This window comes from Momordica charantia (assembly GCF_013281855.1).
Source record: "Momordica charantia cultivar OHB3-1 chromosome 6 unlocalized genomic scaffold, Mcharantia_2.0 BLBB01000006.1, whole genome shotgun sequence".
NCBI lineage: Eukaryota > Viridiplantae > Streptophyta > Magnoliopsida > Cucurbitales > Cucurbitaceae > Momordica > Momordica charantia.
This window is the reverse complement of record NW_028275164.1, coordinates 196-22,989: the sequence shown is the minus strand read 5'-3', so window position 1 is coordinate 22,989 and position 22,794 is coordinate 196. Positions and strand designations below refer to the sequence as shown.

Genomic DNA, 22,794 nt, shown 5'->3' with positions numbered 1-22,794 from the left:
AAGTTTAAATAAAAAATAAATTGTCAAAATATTTTAAGTTAAAAAAAATAAAACATAAGAAAATAAATTTATAATTTATTAAATAAAATATAATTTACAAGTTTAATAAAATATAATTTACAATATAAACTTGTTTTTGATATAAAAGTAACAATTATTAGTTTAAATAAAGAATTAAATTTTAAATCAAAATAAAATTTCAAAACATTTTAGATTATAAAAATATAAAATATAAAAGAAGAAAAAAATAGTAAAATAGTAAAATATTTTTTATTTAAAAAATAAGATATTTTTTGTTTAAGAAAATATAATAATTTTAAATCAAAATAAAATTTCAAAACATTTTCGATTAAAAAATATAAAATATAAAAAAAAGAACAAAAAAAAAATAGTAAGTTGCATACCTTAGGGGTCAAACTCCTGGACACAAAATAAAGAAATAAAAATAGAAAAAACGAAACTACTTTTCGTAGTTTCAAAAAATTGGTCCCGTTTTTAAAATGTTTCTCAAAATTTAGAAACGAGAAACAGGATTGATTACCAAACATGTCTGTTTCTCAAAAAATGAGAAACAAGAACAAAAAACAATAAACGAGAACGATAAATTATTTTAATATTCAGGTTGTGCCTTTGGTCTTCTCCTTGGATAAATTACATTCTTGGATTTTTAAAGTTTTAGAGTTCTAATTTTGGGTAAGTTAGGATTTAAATTAAAATTTAGTTTAATTTCGTTAGATTAAGATAAATTAAGATTTCGAATTTTAGAAATAGGTTTTTAATTAAATCTTAATCCAAATTTTTGAAAATTTAATTTCTCTTTTTGAATTTTATCACTGGATTTTAAAAATTAAGTTAATATTTCAGCAATCCTTTTTGGGTTGAATAGCTCTTTTACCAGGCAATATTGTTTTTTACTCACACTTTTTTAAAACTTATGTTTTCTAATATTTGTTGACATCATCTTTGATACCAAATTTTTGCACTCTCTCTATTTCCCTCTCCTCTTTTTCCAGATTTTTTTTTCTTCCACTTATTTTCCATTAACTCATTCTTCATCTTCCTTGTTTTCTTTTCTTTTCTGCAACATATGAATATTTTTATCTCATTCTTCTATTTTTGTTTTTTGGATTTCTCCCTTTCTTCTCTTTTTTTTTTTACTAACAGAAGGTAATAGAGGAGGGAGAGGGGGGAGAGGAGAGGGGAAGAAAGGAAGAAAGGAAGAGGAGGGAGGAAAGAGAGGAGAGAGAGCGAGAAGAAGATGAGGGAGATCGAGAGGAAGATGAAAGAGGTGAGAAAAAAAATTAATTTAATTATTATTATTTTGTTTTTCCCTATTTCTCTCTCGATTTTTTCAATAATCAAAATTAATTTTCCTCTCATTTCCTTACCACCTCTTTCTCTCTCTCTAAAAATAGGGTTTCCTTGCTTTCTCACACCCTCTCACTCCACGCCCAATATTTTTCTCTCTTCTTCGCACCCTTCACTGTCTCTTTCTCACACTCCCTCTAAAAAATCTAGATCTTCCTCAAACCTCTCTCTCTAAGTCTCTGCATATTAGTCGGATATGATCGTGAGTGAGATCGGGAGCGAGAGTAGAGATTTTGAGCAAGATTGAGAACGAGAGGAAAACGGCGAAGCGGTCGGCGGCCAATAAAAGGAAAACGGAGGTGCCCACGATAGGATCTCGCTCTCAGACGGTCTTATTTTTAGAGAGAGAGAAAGTGCGTCTATGAAATTAATTGAGTTTTTGTTCCATTATAAATCTTATTTTTTAGAGAGAGAAAGCGTGTCTATAAAACTAATTGAGTTTTTGTTTTATTCTAAATTGTTATGGATGAGAAAATCTCTATTTCTACAATTCGAATTCCCATTATTTCTCTATGTCTATGAAAGTGTGTCAGGATTCGAATTCCACAATTCCTAGAGGGATCAAGATTCAACTCCTATAAATAGAGAAGTAAAGCAAGCCTAAAAAAAATGCTCACAACATTTTACAATTTATACTCAACTACTCCGATTCTGACTTAAGCATCAGAGCCTGTGTGGCAAGAGCAACACCGATCTTTAATGCTATTCTATTTTGCAGGTCTCGTCGATCCCTTTTATTATAAAAGATTGGTGCAAATTTGGCGGAATCCTAGGAGGCCAAATTTATGCATCAACAATTGGCGCCGTACGAATTGACCGAGAACTAATTAGATCCAAGGAGATCTCGGGAGAAACGAATTGACATGTATTCTAGAGACATACCACAACTTTCTAACGACTAATGTCATACGACTCGGGGGCTTCCCCTACCTGAGGTAGCCGAAAAAAAAAATCAATGAGTCAACAAATCGACGAATCCCAAAACGAACGAACGAACAAATCCCATGACAGATCTTGGATGAGATAAATCGACAGATTCCAAAACAAACTCTGGGATAAACGAGTCAACAAATTACAGAAAAGAAAAAGCAATTGGTTAACATACAGAGTTTCTACTTCAAATGATGGTAAGTTTGCTGCGTAATTCTAGTTGTTTATGATTACAAAGAGTTTAGGTTTAATTTTATGGTAACCGCATATTTAGTAGATCGCATAATTTATGACTGATTTTTTGGTAACTATACTTCCAAAGATATTTAAGCGTCTGAAATTTAATTAATTACTTGTTACTTGAGTAAATATCTCTTTTATATATTATGAATAAGACTTTTGACATCTAAAATATAATTACATCTTTACTACTTGAGCGTTTATTTTTTACTCGAAATGAAAATCATTCAAGTAGGGGGCATGGGTAAGTGAATCAATAGCTGATCAAGGAACTCGAACAGGGACAGACCTAAGAAGCAAGCCGATAAACTAAAAGCCAATCAGTGAAACCAGGGAAAATAATCTCGATGTGCTAAAAAAGGCATGCGGCCCAGCAAGGTTAAAACATAATGTTGGCAAGCCTAACCAATCAATGAAACCCACGTGTAAAAAACCATGTGGCAAAAGCTAAAACAGGTTAGATACTCGAGGGTGTTGGGTGTCGACTAAACAAAGGGTGTAAAAGTCATTGAAAAAAGCCAAATGAGTTAGAAACTCGAGAGTAAACCTGAGGTATAAAACTTGGGCACAAGCCAAAGAGGTTAGAAACCGAAATGAGGTACCACTGGCCCTGTTGAAAGTTAGATCCCAATGCCAAAATCTAACGGTTAAAATTGCAGCCAACTACAACATGGGGCTATGACAGCCAGCCCATAGGTTGGAAACCCAAGAGTAAGCCAAGAGACTTGACTACAACTAACCACGACAAAAGGGTATGAGGGCTATAACAGGTCAGCCCATAAAAACGACAACTGATAACGATAAATACTCTCAATGTTAAGAGACTTGATGGTAGCCAACTACAACAAAAGATAATGGAGGTTAGAAAAGTCATCATAATTAACGGCGACCAAAAATAGGCTATTTCACAAAAATAGTCAAGCCATGAACGACAAAATACTCTCAAAGTAGAACTTTGACAATCTTTAACTTTGAGAGTGAGAACTATTGTTATGAATGAAAAAAATCCCTATTTCTACAATTCAAATGCTCCTGAGGAATTCAAAATGGAAGATATATCTTGATGGCTTCAAGATTCTCCTCAGATTCAGATAACCAGATTTCCTAGATGCATCAGGATTCGAATTCCACAATCGCTAGAGGGATCATAATTCAACTCTTATAAATAGGGAAGTAAACCAAACCTAAAGAGATGCTCACAACACTCTACAGTTTATACTCAACTACTCCAATTCTGACTTAAGCATCGGAGCCTGTGTGGCAAGAGCTACACCGGTCTTTAATGTTATTCTGTTTTGCAGTCTCGTTGATCCTTTTTATTATAGAAGATTGGTGCAAATTTGGCAGAATCATAAGATGCCAAATTTCTGTATCAACATAAATTATATTTTAGAGAGAGAAAGTGTGTCTATCAATTTAATTGAGGTTTTGAGAAAAAATTGAACGAGAATGAGAGAGAAGAAAACAAAAATGAGAAGAGAGGAAGAATGATGCTTTTTGAAGATATGGAAAAAGAGGGAGAGAGAACAAGAGGGAAATCTAAAAATGAGTAGAGGGGTAGTAAAAATAATTTGATATCAAAGATGATGTCAGTAAAAATTAGAAAACGTAGATTTTGAAAAAAGTGGGTAAAAAACAATACTACTTTTGTAAAAGGGCTCTTCAACCAAAATTTCCATCATTTTATGGGTGGTTTCCATTTAAAAAAGAAAACAAAAAATTAGGATTTGATCCCTTTTATTAATAAGATAAACGAACCTTATTTTATTTGTTATATTCTTCTCTTTTGGAAAATAAAATTGAAAATGAAATAAATAAAAAAGAAAACGAAACCCTAGCCTTTTCCCCTCTCCCTTTCCCTCCCTTGGCAGCCGCCTTCCCCCGAGTTTTCTTCTCTGGCGGCGGTATCCCTCCGACGACTCGACGGCAGCAGCGCGGTGTCCTCCGGCCGATTGAAACGGCGACGAAGCTCCTCAGCGAACACCCACGACGGTGGCTCACGAGCAGATCCGTTGGCTACGTGCGATTGGCGGCGCGGGCGTTCTCCAACGAACCCGAATCTGTGGCGGCACAGCCCTTCTCCGGCGTTCAGCGGCGGTGTGGCTTTGTTTATGTATTGTAATCGGATTTACTTCTTAGAGATTAACAGTTATGTTGTCGCTCTGTTGCTTGCTTGTTTGTGTTGGTAAAGCATAGTGAATATTTATGAGAAGCTTGTTGCGTTGAAGCATGCTGGACATATGATGGTCATATCGTTGGTTGCGTTTTCCTTTGCCAAATATATATATTCTGGTTCTGGAAACATGCTGGACTGTTATGAGATGAATATTGTGTCATACGTCGCATGTTGGATTTTTGTGAGTGGTTTGATGCATGGGACATGGATTAGAAAGCATGTTGGAGGACTTAGTGTGTGAAAGTTGTTGAATGGGTGAGTATCGGGCTAAGGAAAGTATACAAATTTTGAATTGAGTGAAATAGAAGATAAACTTTCCGAAAATTATTTTCTGAATAGTCCAAAAATCAATTTTTCCTTTTTGGGTTTCAAAATAAACCTAAAATTAAGAAATTCAAACCTTGGACTCGGAGATCCTTTGATGTGTTTTTGTAATCTCTGTAATCCGCTGGAACTTGTCAAAATTGATCTGTAATCTCTGTAATCTCATGTTGGTTTTTATTTAAAAAAAATATGAGAAAGTTGCTTTAACATTTGTTTGGGCGTTTGTTCACATCTTCTTACGACCTGGAGGTTCCTTGAACACTCTCAGCATTGAAAAAGGTATTTAGAATCTCTTTGAGTATGTTTTAATTTGTAGGCACAAACTTCTAAACTTCAAAAATAGATGGAATGCGATCACTTTATGAATGTTGTTGCAAAAGTATATATTAGGTTTGTTGGAAATAAGGTTGAAGCCATCACAATTTCACAAGTTTTTTGTTTTTCTCAAATCAATGTGGAATAGAAGAGGTAGTGGTGAAAAAAAAAGACTATCGAAGTACAGTTCGGTTTTCGCACCTGGTCAACTGAACCGAATCTGGTTTTTCCTCTCTGTCCAAAAACCGAATCGAACTGATAAACTTTTACCCCTAGTTAAAGCACCCAGTGCTTTGAATCTAACGCCTGAATATTTTACCTCATGGTTTTAGCTCAACTGATTCCTTCTCATTCCATTGGTTTTGTTAGGTATTTTCTCCATATATCACTCTTCTCCTTCCTTCTTCCTCACTTGCTCCCAATTCATCCAACTCCATTTTCATTCCATTCTAAGCTCAAATGACGATGAAGAATGACAACGTTGACAAGGACAAGCTACTGGAGCAGTTTTTGAGAATTGGATTGGATGAACGCACTGCACGAAACACCATTGCCAACAATAAAGTCACTTCCAATCTCAATGCTGTTGTTCATGAGGTATTCTCACTTTTTCTCATCCCTCTTAGTTTCTTTTCAATTCCAAGTGATTCTAGTGAAGAAAAAAGTGAACTAATATATAAAGAAAAGGAAGGAAGGAAGGCGAGATTAAATGCACATTATGAATAGTAGTTGACGTGGTGGATTCATTGTTTTTATTTACCTTGATAATTCTGCTATACGTTCTTCAGATTTGACGTAATGGAGCTCTGAGGTCGTATATAATTCACGTGCACAAATTAATAAATGTTTGTTTTTCATCGCTCGTCATCCTTCATTTTTCAGGCTGGTGTGCTTGATGGATGCAGCAGGGCTGTTGGAAATCTCCTGTATACTGTAAGATTTCCAAATAATTCAATGCTTCTACAAATACTCGATTATAAGCACTAATTTTTATTGCTTTCCTTCTTCTGAAGGAAATATTTTTCTCCGAATTATTTAATAGCATGACGTTGCATTTCTGTCAGGTTGCTACCAAGTATCCAGCAAATGCTCTTGTTCATCGACCGATATTGCTGCAATATATCATCTCAAATAAGGTTTTCATATGAAGACTCCTTAAAGAAACAACCATATCGAATATCCTGGAATTACCTTCTTATTGTGTCATTCCTTGAACTTTTTGTTTCTTAGCAAGTTGCAAGATTGTAATAATACAACAATACGTGATTGTTTAATATCTTATGTTGCTTTGCAGATAAAGATGGCAGCTCAATTAGAAGCAGCGTTTTCATTTTTGTCTGCTTCAGGCCAAGAAGATGTTAAATTAAATGAGTTTGAAGATGCATGTGGTGTTGGTATGATAATATTACTTTTCATTTGGCTTGGCATAAGTTGGACTCTTTCAAGTGTCTAGCTCCTTATTTTTTGTGCTTTAGTTTTTTCTATATAGTGCGTGATTCAAAAGGTACCTGCTTTGTCATGTTTAATCTAACTGGAAAGGCGTGCATTCTTTTATAATGTAGTTGTGCTAGTGCTGGATAGTTAGAGCTTTTAATAGGAGTATTTACTTATCCTTTGGTTATATAAGTTGATACCCTGATTTTATGCCCATGCAGGCATAGAAGTTTCAGTTGAAGAAATTGAGCAGACTGTGAATGAGGTTTTCGAAGAACATAAAAAAGAAATTTTGGAGCAACGTTATCGGATAAATGGTTGGTATTTTTCTTTAATTGAGCTTCAAAGTGTGATAGCTTTGGGGCATTTTTCATCATCATTATTTTCATAGCTATATCTTATGTGTCTATTTGGTCATTCAACCTTGTATAGGGTACACGTACCTAATGTAGTTTTTAGGCCTCTAATATTTCTGCAGTCCTCTATCTTCTCCCTATTGTTTGTGTTTGTGTGTTTTTCTTCTCTGGGTAGGGGTAGGATCATTTAATATAAGATTTATTAGTTAGTCTCTCCAGGAAATTGTTTTAAACATTTGTACAAATTATCTTTTATCCAATATATAATTCAATTCCCTACTATTTTTGGTCTGATGTGACAAGTGACCCAATGCTTCATATTGTTATACTCCACTGCAGAGTACTTGTGCATGATTCATGGTGTTGTTTTCTAGTCCAACGTTCCTAGTTCAAATGTTGCTTTTTTTATTTATTTTTATTTTTTTACTTCAATTAGCTATTCATTTGTTTTGCACTTCTGGTGTAGGCGAACTAGAATGATTTTTATTACTCAAAAGTTTTGTCGAAGTAAATACAAGGTTGCCTATTTAGGCTATAAGGCATGGCTTAGGCTTGGTGTGAAGTAAAAGTCGAAGCTAGACTTTGCCTACTTACTAGCTGTAACTTTAGTTTTACAGCAGTAAATACATAGATAAATTAATGGTTTAAAGAAAACACCTATCTAACTAATCCTAGGAAGCACAGACGTGTAAAAAAGGGCTGAATATTGGTGTCGGACACATGTCAAAAAGGCAGAATAGTCGGAAGATGAACAGTAAAAGAAAGAGTCGAAAAATGAAGATGAGGAATACTATTTGGAGGAAGAAGAATAAAAAGAACAAAGAAGAAAAGTAAAAGAACTAGACTAAAACCTGAAGACCTTACCTTCTGTAGTAGCATTGGAGCAGTGGAAGAATCGAAATACAATGGAAATGAATACTGGGTGGAAAGAAGAAGAAATACTGAATGAAAGGAGAAGCCAAGAGCACTTCCTCCACCATAGCCCCCTAGTCTCTATTCCAGGCCCAAGAAACTTAGAACATCTCAAAGAACCGGTTCCAAATCTTCTGGGCAAAATTACATTGCCATAAGATGTGATCAAGACTCTCAGAGTCTTGTTTGCAAAGAACACACAGTTGAGGACCCAAATAGGAAGAATAGGAAGTATAATGCTTCTGGATACAATCAGGATCCATAGTATTGATTCTCCCAAGTAGGGGTGAGCATCGGTCGGGCGGGTCGGTTTTTGGCCAAAACCCCCGCCGAACCGACCAGGTCGGTTTCTGCTTGCAGAAAACCGACAAGCCGACTCAAATTCAGTGGCCGACCGACCTCGGTTCGGTCGATCGGTTTTGTTGGTTTGATTATTAATTTTTTTTTTGGGAAGAAGATGAAGATGAAGGGGTGGGCGGCGTTGAGAAGATGAAGATGAAGGGAGGGTGGGCAGCGCGACACTGATAAGAGGAAAATGAGGGGTGGTGGTGGGTGGGGCAAGAAGAAGAATATGAAAGGGTGGGTTGGGCGGCGCCAAGAAGCAGATGAAGGGGGGGGGGGTGGACTGGCGGTGCAAGGAAGAAGCAGATGGAGGGGGTAGGTGCAAGAAGACATTTTAATTTTAGGGTTTCTAAAATTATATAATATTATAATATTTATAAATGAGAAGTATTAAAAAATAAAAAAAATTATGCTACACTTATAATATTCGTTTGGTCGGTCGGTTATTGGGAATCTGCAGCATCCAATCGATCGACCTGTTGGTTCTGGAATTTCAGAACCGACTGCCGACCGACAATGGATGAAAACCGATCAACCGACGTCGGTTTGGTCGATTGGCTCGATTTTTCGACCTACTCCAAAGTACGTGCCCCTAACCTTTGGAACTCTTCTGTGTAATAAAAAATTGATCTAGTCCCTTGCTTGTAGCATTGAGGTTATTGAGGATTTGTTCGTAGTTTATAGGCAAGCACCTTTCCCTCGTAAGTTTTTTCATTTTCTCCCATGATCGAATTGGCTGCTTGCTATAACGCCTTTTGTTGTATCCAATTGATCCCATCAAGCTGAAGCACCTCCTTGTAATTTCAAGGCAACAAGTTTAACCTTTTTTTGGCCTGGAGTGTTCATATAGTTGAAGAAGTTTTCGACATTCTTGATCCATTCAAGAAGGCTTTCGATTTCATCTTGCCGTCAAAACTTGGATGGTCTATCTTCAATTTGTAGTCATTAGTCTCTTGGTATGGAGGGTGGTTATGATGAATTGTCTTCTGTTGTCCTCCCATATTGGAATATCTTCTGCATAGCTTTCTTCTATACAATGCAGGGTTCCGATTGTAATTGTGCTGCAGACCTCTTGGTTCTTAGAATCTTCTTGGAGCATGAGCTGGTTCTTTGATTGAATCTTGGAGCTCGTTGTTGATTGTCAAGGTCAAATTGCACTCCCCTTTCTCATTTTCCCTTCTTGGTAAATTCTTGGGAAGTTTTGAGGTAGTTTCAAGGGCTCCAGGTTTCTTACAACCATACCTAACAATTGGCGTATCTCCACCACATCCCTCAGGAGGTTTTGAACAGCCCCCTCAACTAAGCAAGCGAGTGGTTGTGGATCGTGGGGAGAGGACGGCGACTGGTTCTGCCTCATTTCCGACGAGGGATGAGTCTCCAATGTTGGAGGTAGTCTTCTTACTTGTCATTGAGTCCAAAGATCGTGGAGCTTTGAGACAAAACTGGTGTAGGCGTAGTAGAATGATTTTTATTACCCAAAAGTTCTTTCAAAGTAAATACAATGTTGCCTATTTATAGGCTATAAAGCATCGCTTGGTGAAGTGAAAGTCGAAACTAGCCCTTGGCTACTAAGTTGCTTTAATTTTAGTTTTACATTGGTAAATGAATGGTTTAAATAAAACACCTATTTAGTTAATCTAAAGCATGACTAGTTACATCAGCTTCTTTTTTTATTTTTTATATATCCTTGAGTATCCGAACCAACCAGCCTGCACGAACTTCACTTCTATTAATTTTTACTTTTAAGTATATGCTTGGACTTCAAGGCACTAATGGCCACGTAGAGATGCCTTTGATCCCAAACCACCATGGGTTAGCAGTTAGCAAAATGGTCAAACAAATAAGTTGTAAACTTGAATATCTTCAAGCTTATAGATGTATGCTATGGTAGCCAATTAGAATTTTAGAACAGTAAACATCCTTTTGGGTTTTCCAGTGCCAAATTTTTGGGGCCAGGGGTTTTCAAGAGATAGACATGATTAGTTAAAGTTCATATAGCTAGTCGCAACTTTTTTTTATGAGAGTAAAAAAGAGATAAAAAGCAAAGCTCAGTTAATCAATTTCTATTTCCCTCTCTCTATTTTCAGAGAGTGAAAATGCACATGCTTATGGGATGAAAGTAAGGGACAAAAAATGTATTGTCGGAGTAAAACTGCACGTAGGCTCAGTTAATTGTCTCTGCACTTAGCTGCTGTGTGGGATTGCATGGCAGTTGGTATTCTTATGCTGCCTATTTTATTGCGATAGAAATTTTCATTTCATTTTTGCACAGTATTTATATACAATTTGTTATAGTTAGTTTAGTTGTAGTTACATATTTGTTTTGGTTGTAGTGGGTGACTTGTTTGGGCAGGTACGAAAGAAGCATCCTTGGGCTGATCCAAAGATTGTAAAGGTACTTCTACATTATGAGAAATTGGTTTTAGGAGTTTATAATATATGATGGGGCATTTTAGTTGATTTAACTTTTTGTCTTTCTCTAACATTGCTTTTCCACAATCTGTAAATTTTATGCTGACAGCAATTTATTGATTCCAAATTATACGGATTACTTGGTGAAAGGACTGCGGCAGATAATGAAAAGACGGCAAAAAAGAAAAAAGAGAAGCCCACTAAAGTAGACGTGAGTATATTTGATGTATGCACGGTTCTATATCTCTTTTAGTGATGACTAGTTCTTTGGTACCTTATTTGTTGTAACTACACTTATGCAGGTGAAAACTGTTGCCACTATTTCACCGGAACAACCATCTGAGGAAGATCTTAACCCATATTTAACATTCCCTCAGCCACAAGATAATTATAAGGTAAAATTTATATATATTTTTTTGTTAAGAAACAATTTCATTGATTGGTAAAATTACAAAAGAGGGATGGTAAAGCATCCATAAACCAAAGGGTTACAAGAAACTTCTCCAATTGGTCAAAATTGTGGTAATGTTATAATGATGAAAGAGGGGAGAATTTTTACACCAAGACATAGCGAGAAAAATGAAAGAGGGGAGGTTCTTATCTGTAAAGATCCTATGATTTCATTCATTTCATGTGATCCATAAAAAAGCTTGAATAATGTGTTTCCAAAGGACCTCTGTTTCTTTCTTGAATGGGTGGCCCACAAAAACAAAAGAGAGTAATGTCTTGATGTCATAAGGGAGAGCCACTGTCCAATCGAAAGATGCGAGGATCTTGTCCCAAAACATAGTTGCAAAGGAGCAGATGTGGAAGACGTGATGTGATGTGGAGATTCCCTGTCTTCTTTACAAAGGACACACCAATGAGGAGACAATGTGTAGTAGGGGAGCCGACGCTGCAGTCTATCGTGGATGTTTATGGTGCGGTGGGTAAGTTACCAAATGAAGAATTTTATCTTCTTTGGGTAATGATCGCCCCAAATGACCTTCGCTAGAGATGGATGTAACACTCCTTTAAGGCCAAATCATTAAGGAGTGTTTTGGTGGTGTAAAGGCCGTGACTGTCTAGGGGCCAAATCCATGAGTCATTGGCACAAATAAGGTGGATGGAAGCAAAATGATTGGATAGAGAGGCCCATTCAACAATCTCTACATCCTTGAGATGAGGCCGGAACCCCAAGTCCCAAAAACCACTCTGTATTCCATAAATTAGAAACTGATGCCTCCTTGAATTTGGATAAAGCAGGGAGATGAGGGAAATGCATAGCCAAGGGGGAACCAAGAATCCATGGACCGATCTAGAATGATGTAGATGTCCTGTTTCGTACCTGTGAGGAGATATGATCGAAGATAATGTGCCGATGCTTGTGAATGTCTCTCCAGGGGCCATGAGCTGTCTTTAATGATTTTCAAAATAATTTTCAAAATGGTATTTAGTTGCTTATAATGGATTGTGTCTCTTCATTTTCTAAATATTTCCCCATACTTCTCACTTAGATACATTTCAGCTGTTCTCTCTCTACGAAAGAGATTGGATGCATTAAACTAGTAGATAGTGGTAATGAAGTACTTTCTGTCAACTAATACAATATTTAACACAAGTTTATATGTTTGAAAATTGAAAGGTTCACACGGAGGTATTTTTCAGTAATGGAACTATCCTAAGATGTTGCAACACCAAAGAGCTGCTTGAAAAACACCTAAAAGCAACGGGAGGAAGAGTTTTGACTCGATTTCCACCTGAACCAAATGGTTATCTCCACATTGGTCATGCCAAGGTAGTGATCAGCTATTTATTTATTTTTTTTAACTTTTTAATTTCAATGACATCTCGTCTCTTACCAGAAGTTTCCCTGCACTTCTTGTTATCATTATGATTGGTCAGGCAATGTTTGTGGATTTTGGCCTGGCAAGAGAGCGAGGTGGAAGCTGCTATTTAAGGTTAAATTTCCCTTCTTTTATTTTCTTACAATCTCTGTTTATCCATTCGATTTGTAACTATGTTTAAATTCTTCCATATTAAATCTTGGTTGGGTTCAAGTTTGTAACCATTGCTAATCAACTTCACGACAGTTTGTATAATATAGCTGGCCACCTTTATTTTTACTGTTATTTCAAAACGTGTGCTTGTAGGTATGATGACACAAACCCTGAAGCTGAGAAGAAGGAATATATTGATCATATAGAAGAAATTGTCAAGTGGATGGGCTGGGAGCCTTTCAAGGTGTAATTTTAGTGTACTTTGCTTAACTATCTGTTTTAACCCCTAAACCATTTGGTGTGGTGTTGTTTTCTCCAGATCACCTATACTAGTGATTATTTCCAAGATCTGTATGAATTGGCTGTGAAGCTCATAATTACGGGTCAAGCTTATGTCGATCACCAGGTCATTATGTAAAATATGGTACTTTTTATATGTTTGTAATTCATAGTGGGGCTGTTTGGCTGCTTTTGAAATGCCATTTGTTGGGCCTCTATGATCCATTGATTATTTCCATGACTTTATCTGTTACCTTTTTTTTTGGCTTTGTTTTTTTAAATTAATTAGTTCTATACTTTTGTAATCCTTGTTAATTTTTGCATCTGTATGACGCAAAGTACATTTTCAATTATTTTTTTAGACTCCTGAAGAAATAAAGGAGTACAGAGAAAAAAAGATGAATAGTCCCTGGAGGGATAGGCCTGTAGCTGAATCATTGAAATTGTTTGACGAAATGAAGCAAGGTCTGATTGAGGACGGCAAGGCAACTCTTAGAATGAAGCAAGACATGCAGAGTGATAATTTTAATATGTATGACCTTATTGCATATCGCATTAAGGTGAGCCACCTTTTAACTCGTTGACACACTCCCAGAACTCTTTAAATACTGATATTTTATGTTGCAATTTTCTCATCCAGTTTACTCCTCATCCACATGCTGGAGACAAGTGGTGTATTTATCCAAGTTATGACTATGCACACTGCATTGTTGATTCTCTTGAGAATATAACACATTCGGTACGTTTTCCTCCTTTATATGCTTGTTTCTCATGCATATTTCATGGAATTTTTTTGGTGACTATGAGTTGTCGAGCTGTATGAAAGAAGCAAATAGAGGCTATTGCCTTGTAACGTATCCAGTATAATGTATGTTTTCTAGAAGGATAATGCACATTTTAAAATCACATAGGAATAATTACATTATTGTATACTTTGGAGAATGTGGTCTGGTAGTTGCCCTTGTTATTAATGGAGGGCCTTTTAACGAGTGTGTTGAATTGTTTTAAGGGTAAAATACACTTTTAGTCCTTGAGTTTGAGCATAAGTTTCCATTTGGTCCCTAAGTTTCAAAAGCGACAGTTTAGTCCCTAACTTTTAGAAAATAGTTCTAATAGGTCCCTGGAGTCAAACTTTCGTTAGTGTCACTAATGGAATGCTGACCGACATTAGTCGGTTGACAATGTTTTGATGACTTGTCAATTTTTAATATCTTTATAAATATTTTTAATTTAGGTGGCATTTCTTTTTAATGTTTCCCATTTCTATTTCTCTCCCTTCCCTCCTTCTCCAGCACTCTTCCTGTGCTTTTGGTTATTTCGGAATGTATTTCGCAATGCGTTCTCAAATTTGGCAACTGAGAATACAAACCAAGTACCCAAGATTGGAATTAAAAGCACTAGAAGTGTCTTCCATCGCTCCTCATCCTCACCAAATCGCCATTTCCAAACCGCAAAGAAATAAAAAAAAGGTGGGCACAGTCCCAATCGTCCTGCCTCGTCGCCTTCTTCCCGAAGGCCAAATTAATCCTTCGCTTCGCCTCGGAAAAAAGGTCGCTTTGAATGGCCTTCATATCACCATCACCACCCCTCCCTGGTCGATGCTAGTTTCATTGACTTTGAGTTTTGGGACGACGACTAGTTTTGGGACGACGACTATATAGAGGACGACCCATGGCGGAAGTATTTAGTTGTCTATTTGCCGCAACTCGAGCTCTCCGGCAAGCTGGCGCTTGCGCAGATGCTCCAAAACCGCTCTGGAGAGAATCGATAGGTGTCCTGTCTCGGCGGAAACCCCTTCATGCCATGTGTCTTTGATGTGTCTCACAATTTCGGCATCCCCTGTTCATTCACTGGGTCCAATCTTGCTTTGTTTTCTCCATTTATTACTACTACTCCCAAAAATTGATCGATTGCAATGATAAATTGCTCTCTCTCTTCTAGATACAACAAGATTCCCAGCTTCTTACACCCCTACGACAATTGCAAGGCCATCAGCCAGTCAATTTTTAGCAATTTTGCAATGCCTAGATTCTATTATGAGTATTGATGGACACATTCAAAGAGTTCGAAAGAGACGTCATAATAGGCACCTCTTGTGACCAACCATCTCAACTTGGTCATTTTCCACTTTATCAATAGTGGAGAAGAGAGATAAATAGAAGATAGAAAGAGAAAAAATAGTCTCTCAAGTTAAAAAAAATATAAAATTAATAAATATTGATAAATCATCTAAAATTGCCAACTCACTAATGTCGAGTCAGCATTCCATTAGTGACACCAACGGAAGTTTAACTCTAGGGACCTTTTAGGGTTACTTTCTAAAGGTCGAAGATCAAACTGTCATTTTTTAAAATTTAGGGACCAAAAGTGTATCTTACCCTATTTAAATGGTAGGAGGCCTGGGGTGAGGTGGAAGGATGTTTCCTCGAGGCTTACATGACAAAATACTAGATGCTAAAGTCCTTAAGGGAGCTGTTTGTGTTATATCTAGAGTATTTTTTATTATAAGTAATTTAACAAAAAGTGTTTCATAATAAACCACTTTGTCGTTCGGTTCTAATATTTCATAACTTTTTTCTAAATGATTCGTATTTGTTTAATTTCTTTTAATAATTGAAAATTTTCTAAAACAAACACTTATTTTTCCTTGTTAAGATATGAACGATTCCACTCACAAAGAATTATAGATTGTTTATTGAGTTAGTTATATTTGCTTAAAAACTATTTTTAAAATGGACAAATTACTAAAATAAACACTTGATTTTTTTTTAATATATATATATGTATTTTCTCGTTAAGAAATGATCAAAAGAAAGATTCCATTGGATAAGACAAAGGTAAAGATTATAAAAAAGGATAGGAGCGTGGCTAGAACAGAAGAACTGATGGAGAGAAATTATAAAAATAGTAAAGAGAAGGTCAAGATGAGACAATACAGTGCATTGAATACCACGTCGAGGCTAAGTTGTCTACAAAGGCTTTTTGTTTCTCTCAAGCTAAACATGCGAATACATTACCAAGGCTTTTGTTGTTCCTCTCTAGCCAAATGCACAAACGAATAGCCAAAAAAGCAGTCTGCCAAAGAACTGGTGAATGCATGTGCACCTCCTCTAGTGACTAATATTAAACAAGTCGTACTTGAAGCGAACCTCACTTGTAAAGTACCCAAAAATCTATTCCATTCTTCTAATGCATGTTTAACATGGCACTAGGCCATAAGATTATAAATGAGAATTGATAGATGAAGCCAACGGTGTAAACCATCACATTAAAATTTGATCTTAGAATTCTAACCTTCCACGTAAAAGCTCTGAAAGCTGTTTATCTCGCATTCTTGATACTCTCCCCCACCTCCTCCTGTATCTGGAGATTTGAAGTTCCATTTACATTGGACGAAATCTATATTCATTTAAGTTAGCATTAGTGTCTCACCATTCAGTTGGTGCTGCATTTCCGTACTGTTGAATTTTAATTCTGATTATCAAACTGCTTGCATAATGATGTTTGTCAATCATTTATGTATTTGATGGTCAAAATGTGATATCTTTTATCTTATATTCTATTCTTTTCTCAGTTGTGTACCTTGGAATTTGAAACACGTCGTGCTTCATACTATTGGTTATTGCACGCACTGGAGCTTTATCAACCATATGTGTGGGAATATTCTCGACTCAATGTTTCAAATAATGTGTTGTCTAAGCGTAAGGTGGGTGTGGCATGCTTGTAGGTTCATCTTTGAATAACTCAGACGTTAGATATTTTCATACGTTACTGATCATATATATGTTTTGCTTTCTCAGTTAAATCGACTAGTGACAGAAAAATGGGTTGATGGTTGGGATGATCCTCGACTGTTGACGCTAGCTGGTCTTAGGCGCAGGGGTGTCACGTCAACTGCAATTAATGCTTTTGTTCGAGGAATTGGAATCACTAGAAGGTTTGAAGTTTGTATGCTTGTTATATGGGCATGTCAAAGAAATCAGTAGCATTTCATGCTACATTTGTCATCTGCTGTTACCATAACTATCTGGTGTTTTCACCACAGTGACTGTAGTTTGATTCGGTTTGATCGTCTTGAATATCACATTAGAGAAGAACTAAACAGGTCAGCTGAACGGGCAATGGTTGTTTTGCAGCCGCTTAAGGTGCACATCTTTGATTATTAGATTTCTCTAATTATAATTTTGGTTTGATGTTTGACTAATTTTTGTATGCTCTCAGGTTGTTATTACCAACTTAGAAAATGGATCAATAATGGATCTTGACGCCAAGAAATGGCCTGAAGCTCAAGCAGATGAGGCATCAGCCTTTTATAAGGTGGACTTGGTTTTCTCTTAATACTGTTCTATATTCATTTAGTGTTTGATGATTTATGGATAACAGATCTCCAAGACTGTCCATCTTTTCAGCTCGCCCAAAAAATTGTATAATGGATGATAATTCAGCCTACTAGTAAGCCATTTTTTAAAATCATAGTTTGGCGCTCCTTAAAGTTCACCTTATCAGTAATTATGTTTGATTTCTTGTTATTCATTTTCTTTTTGTAGTGGATATTTCAACCTTTACCAGTGAATATCTCAAACCTTTTTTTAGCATTATTGTGTTATGGCTATCCTTATTACATTGCTTTCTTATTGCCGAGTAACTTATCAATAGTTTGATTTCATGTTATTTTTAATTTTCTTTGTCAGAGGACATTGCTTTTTCTCTCTATGATATTTATCTTACTTATGAATATAATATTGTTTTTTTAAAAGTTGTATTCTTTCTACTGTGCCTTACAACTGAAACTGAATTTATTTTTTTTCTTTCTACTTGTCTTGTGGCATCAGGTTCCATTTTCCAATGTTGTGTACATAGAACAATCAGATTTCCGGTTGAATGATTCAAAAGATTACTATGGTCTTGCACCTGGGAAGTCTGTCCTTCTGAGGTATTGCATTTTTTTTCACCATTCTATATTTACGCAAACACGACAGAAAATGAGAATCTTATTCTTTGGTTACAGGTATGCGTATCCTATTAAATGTACAGATGTTATCCTTGCGGATGATAAAGAAACTGTACTTGAGGTTAGAGCAGAATATGATGCTTCCAAGAAATCAAAGCCAAAGGTTTGCTTTTGTGAGGCCAAACTCCAGAGTTTTTCATTGTGTAATTATAGGTTGCAGTCTAATGATCAAGTTTCCTGTTGTGTATTTTATATGCAGGGGGTCCTACACTGGGTTGCAGAACCTTCTCCAGGAGTTGATCCACTGAAAGTGGAAGTTAGATTGTTCGACAAGCTATTCCTTTCTGAGGTTTGAATGCCCAGAGCTTCTCTCCATGGGTGTGTGTGGTGTAATTTGTTTCCTAATTTTGGCTTACTGCCATTTCAGAATCCTGCTGAACTTGATGATTGGCTCGCGGATTTGAACCCACAATCAAAAGTAGTCATCCCGAGTGCTTTTGCTGTACCAGAACTTAGGAATGCTGTTGTAGGAGATGCATTCCAATTTGAAAGGATTGGTAAGTTTTTCGGCTGCCCTTTGTTTATTAATCTTCTTTTATGCGAGAGTTTCTTTGAGATTGATAAAAGAACAAAAGCAAGATTACACATAAATTCCCTACCCCAATCCTCCCCTCCTCACAAACCATGCACCAACACAACTTCTCCAAAATTGCTCATCAACCTCAACACGCTGGAAAAAATACAACTTGGAATAGAATACCATCTTAAGACTAATTGAATTGTTCTAATTTATCCCTTTTGTAAAGAATGATATCTTTCAAGATACTTGATATCTTTGAACCGTCTCCATCACGGAGGCATGATGAGTTTCACTTCTTTTTGTAGTCAAATGCTTGGATGAGCTTGAAAATGACTTCTTTAATTATATTCAAGAACATAGATGTCAGAACATAGATGTCAGTTGAACAGACAGGCATGCAACACATGTTATAGCACATGGAAGACTTACTGATAGCTTTTGCTTTCTGTTTTGATTTTCGTTTTCCATTATTTTCTGCATGTGTCAGGGTATTTTGCAGTTGATAAAGACTCAACTCCTGAAAAGCTCATATTCAATCGAACAGTCACGCTGAGAGATGGCTATAATAAGAGCAGTAAGTAAGTTCAAAATTAGGGAAAAAAAACAAATGGTCTCATAATGCATCCCTTCTTTCAAATCAAATTTTTCGTAAATATTGTTTAGATCTTGTAGAAGAATTAAATGTGCTTCGAGTCTTGTGTAAATCATTACGACTGAGACTTTACCTGGAAAGAACTTATGCCTCTTTGATTCGAGATTGTTTTGACCGAAAATTTGAAGGAAAAGAAGTGACCACAATGTTTACGATAAAGTCTTATGCAAATGATTTGACATTCTGTTCTCTGTCTAACTTTTTTTTTAATTAATTAATTAGTTAATTATTTTTATGGCAGAATATTAATCAAAGAAATCTCCCCAACTTCTTACCTGAATTTCACTTTTGCCATCATTTTTTCCCTTCAATTTTATGCAATGCTCAAGTTGAAAAACAAACGCAGACTATATTTACAACAGTATATTTATGGACGAAATCCGACCTTCCAAACCATCTTTCAATATATTGTTCCATAAATAAAGGATGAATATAAATTCTCAAGCTCTCCAATAAAAGCCCCTCCCTTGAATGTTCTTTGTACTCTGCTTTCTCAAACTTAAAATGAAACAGCGAACTTATGAATCAATGTCATGAACGGTAATGCAACCAATGCTAATCCTCAATCTCCATCAGACTTAGGCCCATAGAATTTTAAACGTAATCAACTAACATCATCATTTCAAAGAGGTGAAAAAAGGTTTCATTCATTCTTGAGATGAATAATTAGAGAATGAGATCCAAAATTTAGTATATATTAGTTTGAGACACATTTCTAATATAGGATAAGATTAAATTTTTATTAAAATATATATTTTTATAAATTTGTCCAAAACTTAAAGAAAGTAAAATGAAAGATCTAAAATTATAATGATGGAAGCAAAATAAAATTAGGTAAAAATTTGAAGTTTAAATGAATTGAGTGTATAAATATTTTGTGACACTTTTTTAGCATATAATAATAAGATAATGAGCATAATAAGGGAAACAAATAACAATTTGGTTTTACAAAGTTTATAATGAAGTAAACGATTTAGATTATAAGGACCCTATGAGCTATTGCAATAATAGCTAAACGACATTTTCTTTTTAAATATGAGAAAATATTTAGACAAATATACCATTGCAACAAATTAGGAAATTAAAAGTTTTTATTTAGGGATTCAAATTTTTATTAATAGCAAAAACAATTGACTTAATATTAGAGAATTAAACGTTTCTAACAAAAAATAAATAAAATAAAATAATTATCTTAAATCTGATTTAAGGTTACTCATTAGAATTTGAAAGTAGATTTTAAAAAAAATGGTAAGACTGTATTTAGACAGATTTTGAAATTTAACCATCTAAAACAGAAAATTTTTAAATAGGAGAGTAAATATAATTAAGGAATAACCCATCTAAAATAGACAAGTTACCATTTGAAAACTAGGGAGGAAAAAGAAACCGCCAAAATGGATCATATAATAGGACTCGGTAGTTGGGCCCCGTCCATTAGTTCTCTCGGGTCCACTTTAAGCCCAGTTGGACTTTCAATTGCCACATACGAAGTGCGTGAACTCCAGACGCGGAGCCCAAGTCGACATGCTGCCACGTGGGCGACCGTGATGGGATTTCTCGGCGCCTCGTCTCAGGCGTCAAGACCGTACGTAACTTTCACGTCCATTCCACATAGTACCTTTCCCTCTCTCCCTCTCTAAATACACGACTCTTCTTCTTCTCCTTCTTCCCCCTCTCTCTCCTGTCCAAAATCCGTCCGCCATTTTCACTCTCGCGAAGCTAGGCGATGGCAGAGTATTTCTTCTCCTAGGGCTCGGTCCCAACTGTTCGTTTTCTTCTTGTTCCGGTGCTGCAACTTTTGATCAGAATGTATTTTTTGTAGAGAGATGCTGCTCTGGCTCCGCCGTGGAATCCAGTCTAAGGTTGCTTGGTTTTACTTTTGCATTTTACCTTATTTGCGCTAGATCCTAGGGCTGGTTGATTCGAGATTTTTCTCTCAATTTTATCGTTTCTGTGTTCTGTAACTTCACGGTTCACTAGGATTGTTTTGTTTGAAGTTTGCTCCACCATGTTGTGTTTTTGTTGAATAATTTGTGTTGTGAGCTACGGAAATCGATGAGAGATTGGCGAGGGGGAGAGTATTTGTGTTCTTGTTTCGTTTGAAATTTACTGACAGCCGCACAGTAAGTCTTTGAAGTTCGCGACCTTTCTCGGTCCCCGATCTTCCTTGATGCAACTTTTGAGAACTGGTTTTTCAATTGTTTTTGCTTTAAATCATGATGGTAAAGTGCCAACGTTCATTTTCCACCAGTTTCTCTGGACCCAAAAAATTCATATATTTTGTTCCCCCTTTTTCCTTTTATCTTTCTTTTACTTTTTTGGTCCCATTGACCTTTTCGTTTCCCTGATCTTATTTTAAACGCAAATCAAATACTAATCATACAGATATAACTGAAACAATCAACAGGATTTCAAAACAAGTTTGAGTAATTAAAATTTCCACGCTATCCTAAGCATAGACATGTTTTTTTCCCTTCAAATCGGTGACCTTGTTTCATGATTTTTTTTTTCTCTAACTCTACCTGTAATGACTAATTCTTGATTGATAACTATGCAATGGGCTCATGCTGATCGGCCTGTTTGTCACATTGTCTGCTGCAAGCCTCAATTGATTTGGATCAATTGTATTTCCATATCATAGCCCAAGTTTCCAGAGAAGACAACAAGATGATGTGAATGCGGAGAAGACTGGCTTGCTACTCAAGGGATCGAGCGGTCAGCCTTAACATGGACGCCCAAGAGAGTAAGCCTGAACTTCCCTTTACTATTTTCAGCACCAGTAGCATTCGCCTATCTTTTTCAAAAAGCACTCAATTATTATTATTATTTTTGGCTTATACTTGATTTTAAGATAATATTTAAAAGTTTCTGAGGTAGCTTTATGCTTAATTAATATAAATCTGACGTTATCAATTCAAAAAGTTGCTACTATAGATTTTGAATCTGAAAAATTAGGAATAACTCCACATGCCACTGGGGCATTTTTTATTCATGCATGACTAGCCATATCAGTTTGAAATGCACTCACCACGTCCACATGCTACGAATGATTTTTTTCTTCCTTCGTATTTATTTATTGCTAAGAAAGGTTATGGGTGAATTTTGAAACGAAAGGGGGCGATGATCATGATAGTGGGCTAGGTAGAGAGTAAAAAGCGTGTCTGTTAGGGTTTGGTAAACAGAATAAGGGGGACTTGAGGGAAACGATAGGTCCAGAGCGTCAGATCTTGTGAAAAGGAGTAGTAGGTGTAGAAGGTAGATATTACTACCAAGTGTTCCCCTGTGTCTTATTAGCATGACTAGACTCATTGCTAGTTCCGTGCAAATTATGGTGCCTTCATTTATGATTCTAAACGCACTATTTATTGTACTCTTGGACGTCCAAACCGAAATGGTGTTGGGTTTTTGGTGTTATGTTATACATAGAATGTTGGGGCTATTTTTTAGGGGTTTAGGGTTTGGGGATTGGGGTTTGGGGTTTGGGGTTTGGGGTTTGGGGTTTGGGGTTTTGGGGTTTTCGGTTTGGGGTTTTGGGGTTTTGGGG

The 22,794-nt window shown here is 36.1% G+C and overlaps 1 protein-coding gene and 1 long non-coding RNA gene across 8 annotated transcripts; both read left to right on the top strand.

Moving 5' to 3' along the window:
* The first annotated feature begins 4,326 nt into the window (after positions 1-4,326).
* Positions 4,327-19,409, top strand: OVA9 (glutamine-tRNA ligase, putative / glutaminyl-tRNA synthetase, putative / GlnRS). Of its 7 annotated transcripts, XM_088124977.1 has the most exons (24): positions 4,330-4,635; positions 5,723-5,950; positions 6,236-6,286; positions 6,418-6,489; positions 6,648-6,747; positions 7,009-7,104; positions 10,731-10,792; positions 10,919-11,020; positions 11,112-11,204; positions 12,434-12,586; positions 12,694-12,749; positions 12,942-13,032; positions 13,108-13,194; positions 13,430-13,627; positions 13,708-13,806; positions 16,642-16,773; positions 16,868-17,004; positions 17,113-17,212; positions 17,289-17,384; positions 17,900-18,000; positions 18,076-18,181; positions 18,278-18,367; positions 18,446-18,575; positions 19,086-19,409. In XM_088124977.1, the coding sequence occupies exons 2-24, from the start codon at positions 5,813-5,815 to the stop codon at positions 19,178-19,180; spliced, it is 2,385 nt and encodes a 794-aa protein (XP_087981103.1). In that variant the 5' UTR covers positions 4,330-4,635; positions 5,723-5,812; the 3' UTR covers positions 19,181-19,409. The 7 variants fall into 7 exon arrangements, with proteins under 7 accessions (XP_087981102.1, XP_087981101.1, XP_087981099.1 ...); XM_088124973.1 differs by lacking the exon at positions 19,086-19,409 and having other exon boundaries at positions 4,328-4,635; positions 5,808-5,950; positions 10,919-11,035; positions 18,446-18,890; XM_088124971.1 differs by lacking the exon at positions 19,086-19,409 and having other exon boundaries at positions 4,328-4,635; positions 10,919-11,035; positions 18,446-18,890.
* Positions 19,410-20,845: 1,436 nt separating this feature from the next.
* On the top strand, positions 20,846-22,216 carry LOC148210524 (uncharacterized). The gene is made up of 2 exons (XR_015791792.1): positions 20,846-21,112; positions 21,853-22,216. It is a non-coding gene; the product is annotated as an uncharacterized LOC148210524 (long non-coding RNA).
* Positions 22,217-22,794: the final 578 nt, after the last annotated feature.

What these genes read in the sequence shown, in the direction of transcription:
- OVA9 (XM_088124973.1), top strand. Translation starts at nt 5,813, where the DNA reads ATGACGATGAAGAATGACAACGTTGACAAGGACAAGCTACTGGAGCAG. An exon ending in TCAATGCTGTTGTTCATGAG is followed by an intron (nt 5,951 to 6,235) that starts GTATTCTCACTT and finishes TTCATTTTTCAG; the next exon opens with GCTGGTGTGCTTGATGGATG. An exon ending in TTGGAAATCTCCTGTATACT is followed by an intron (nt 6,287 to 6,417) that starts GTAAGATTTCCA and finishes CATTTCTGTCAG; the next exon opens with GTTGCTACCAAGTATCCAGC.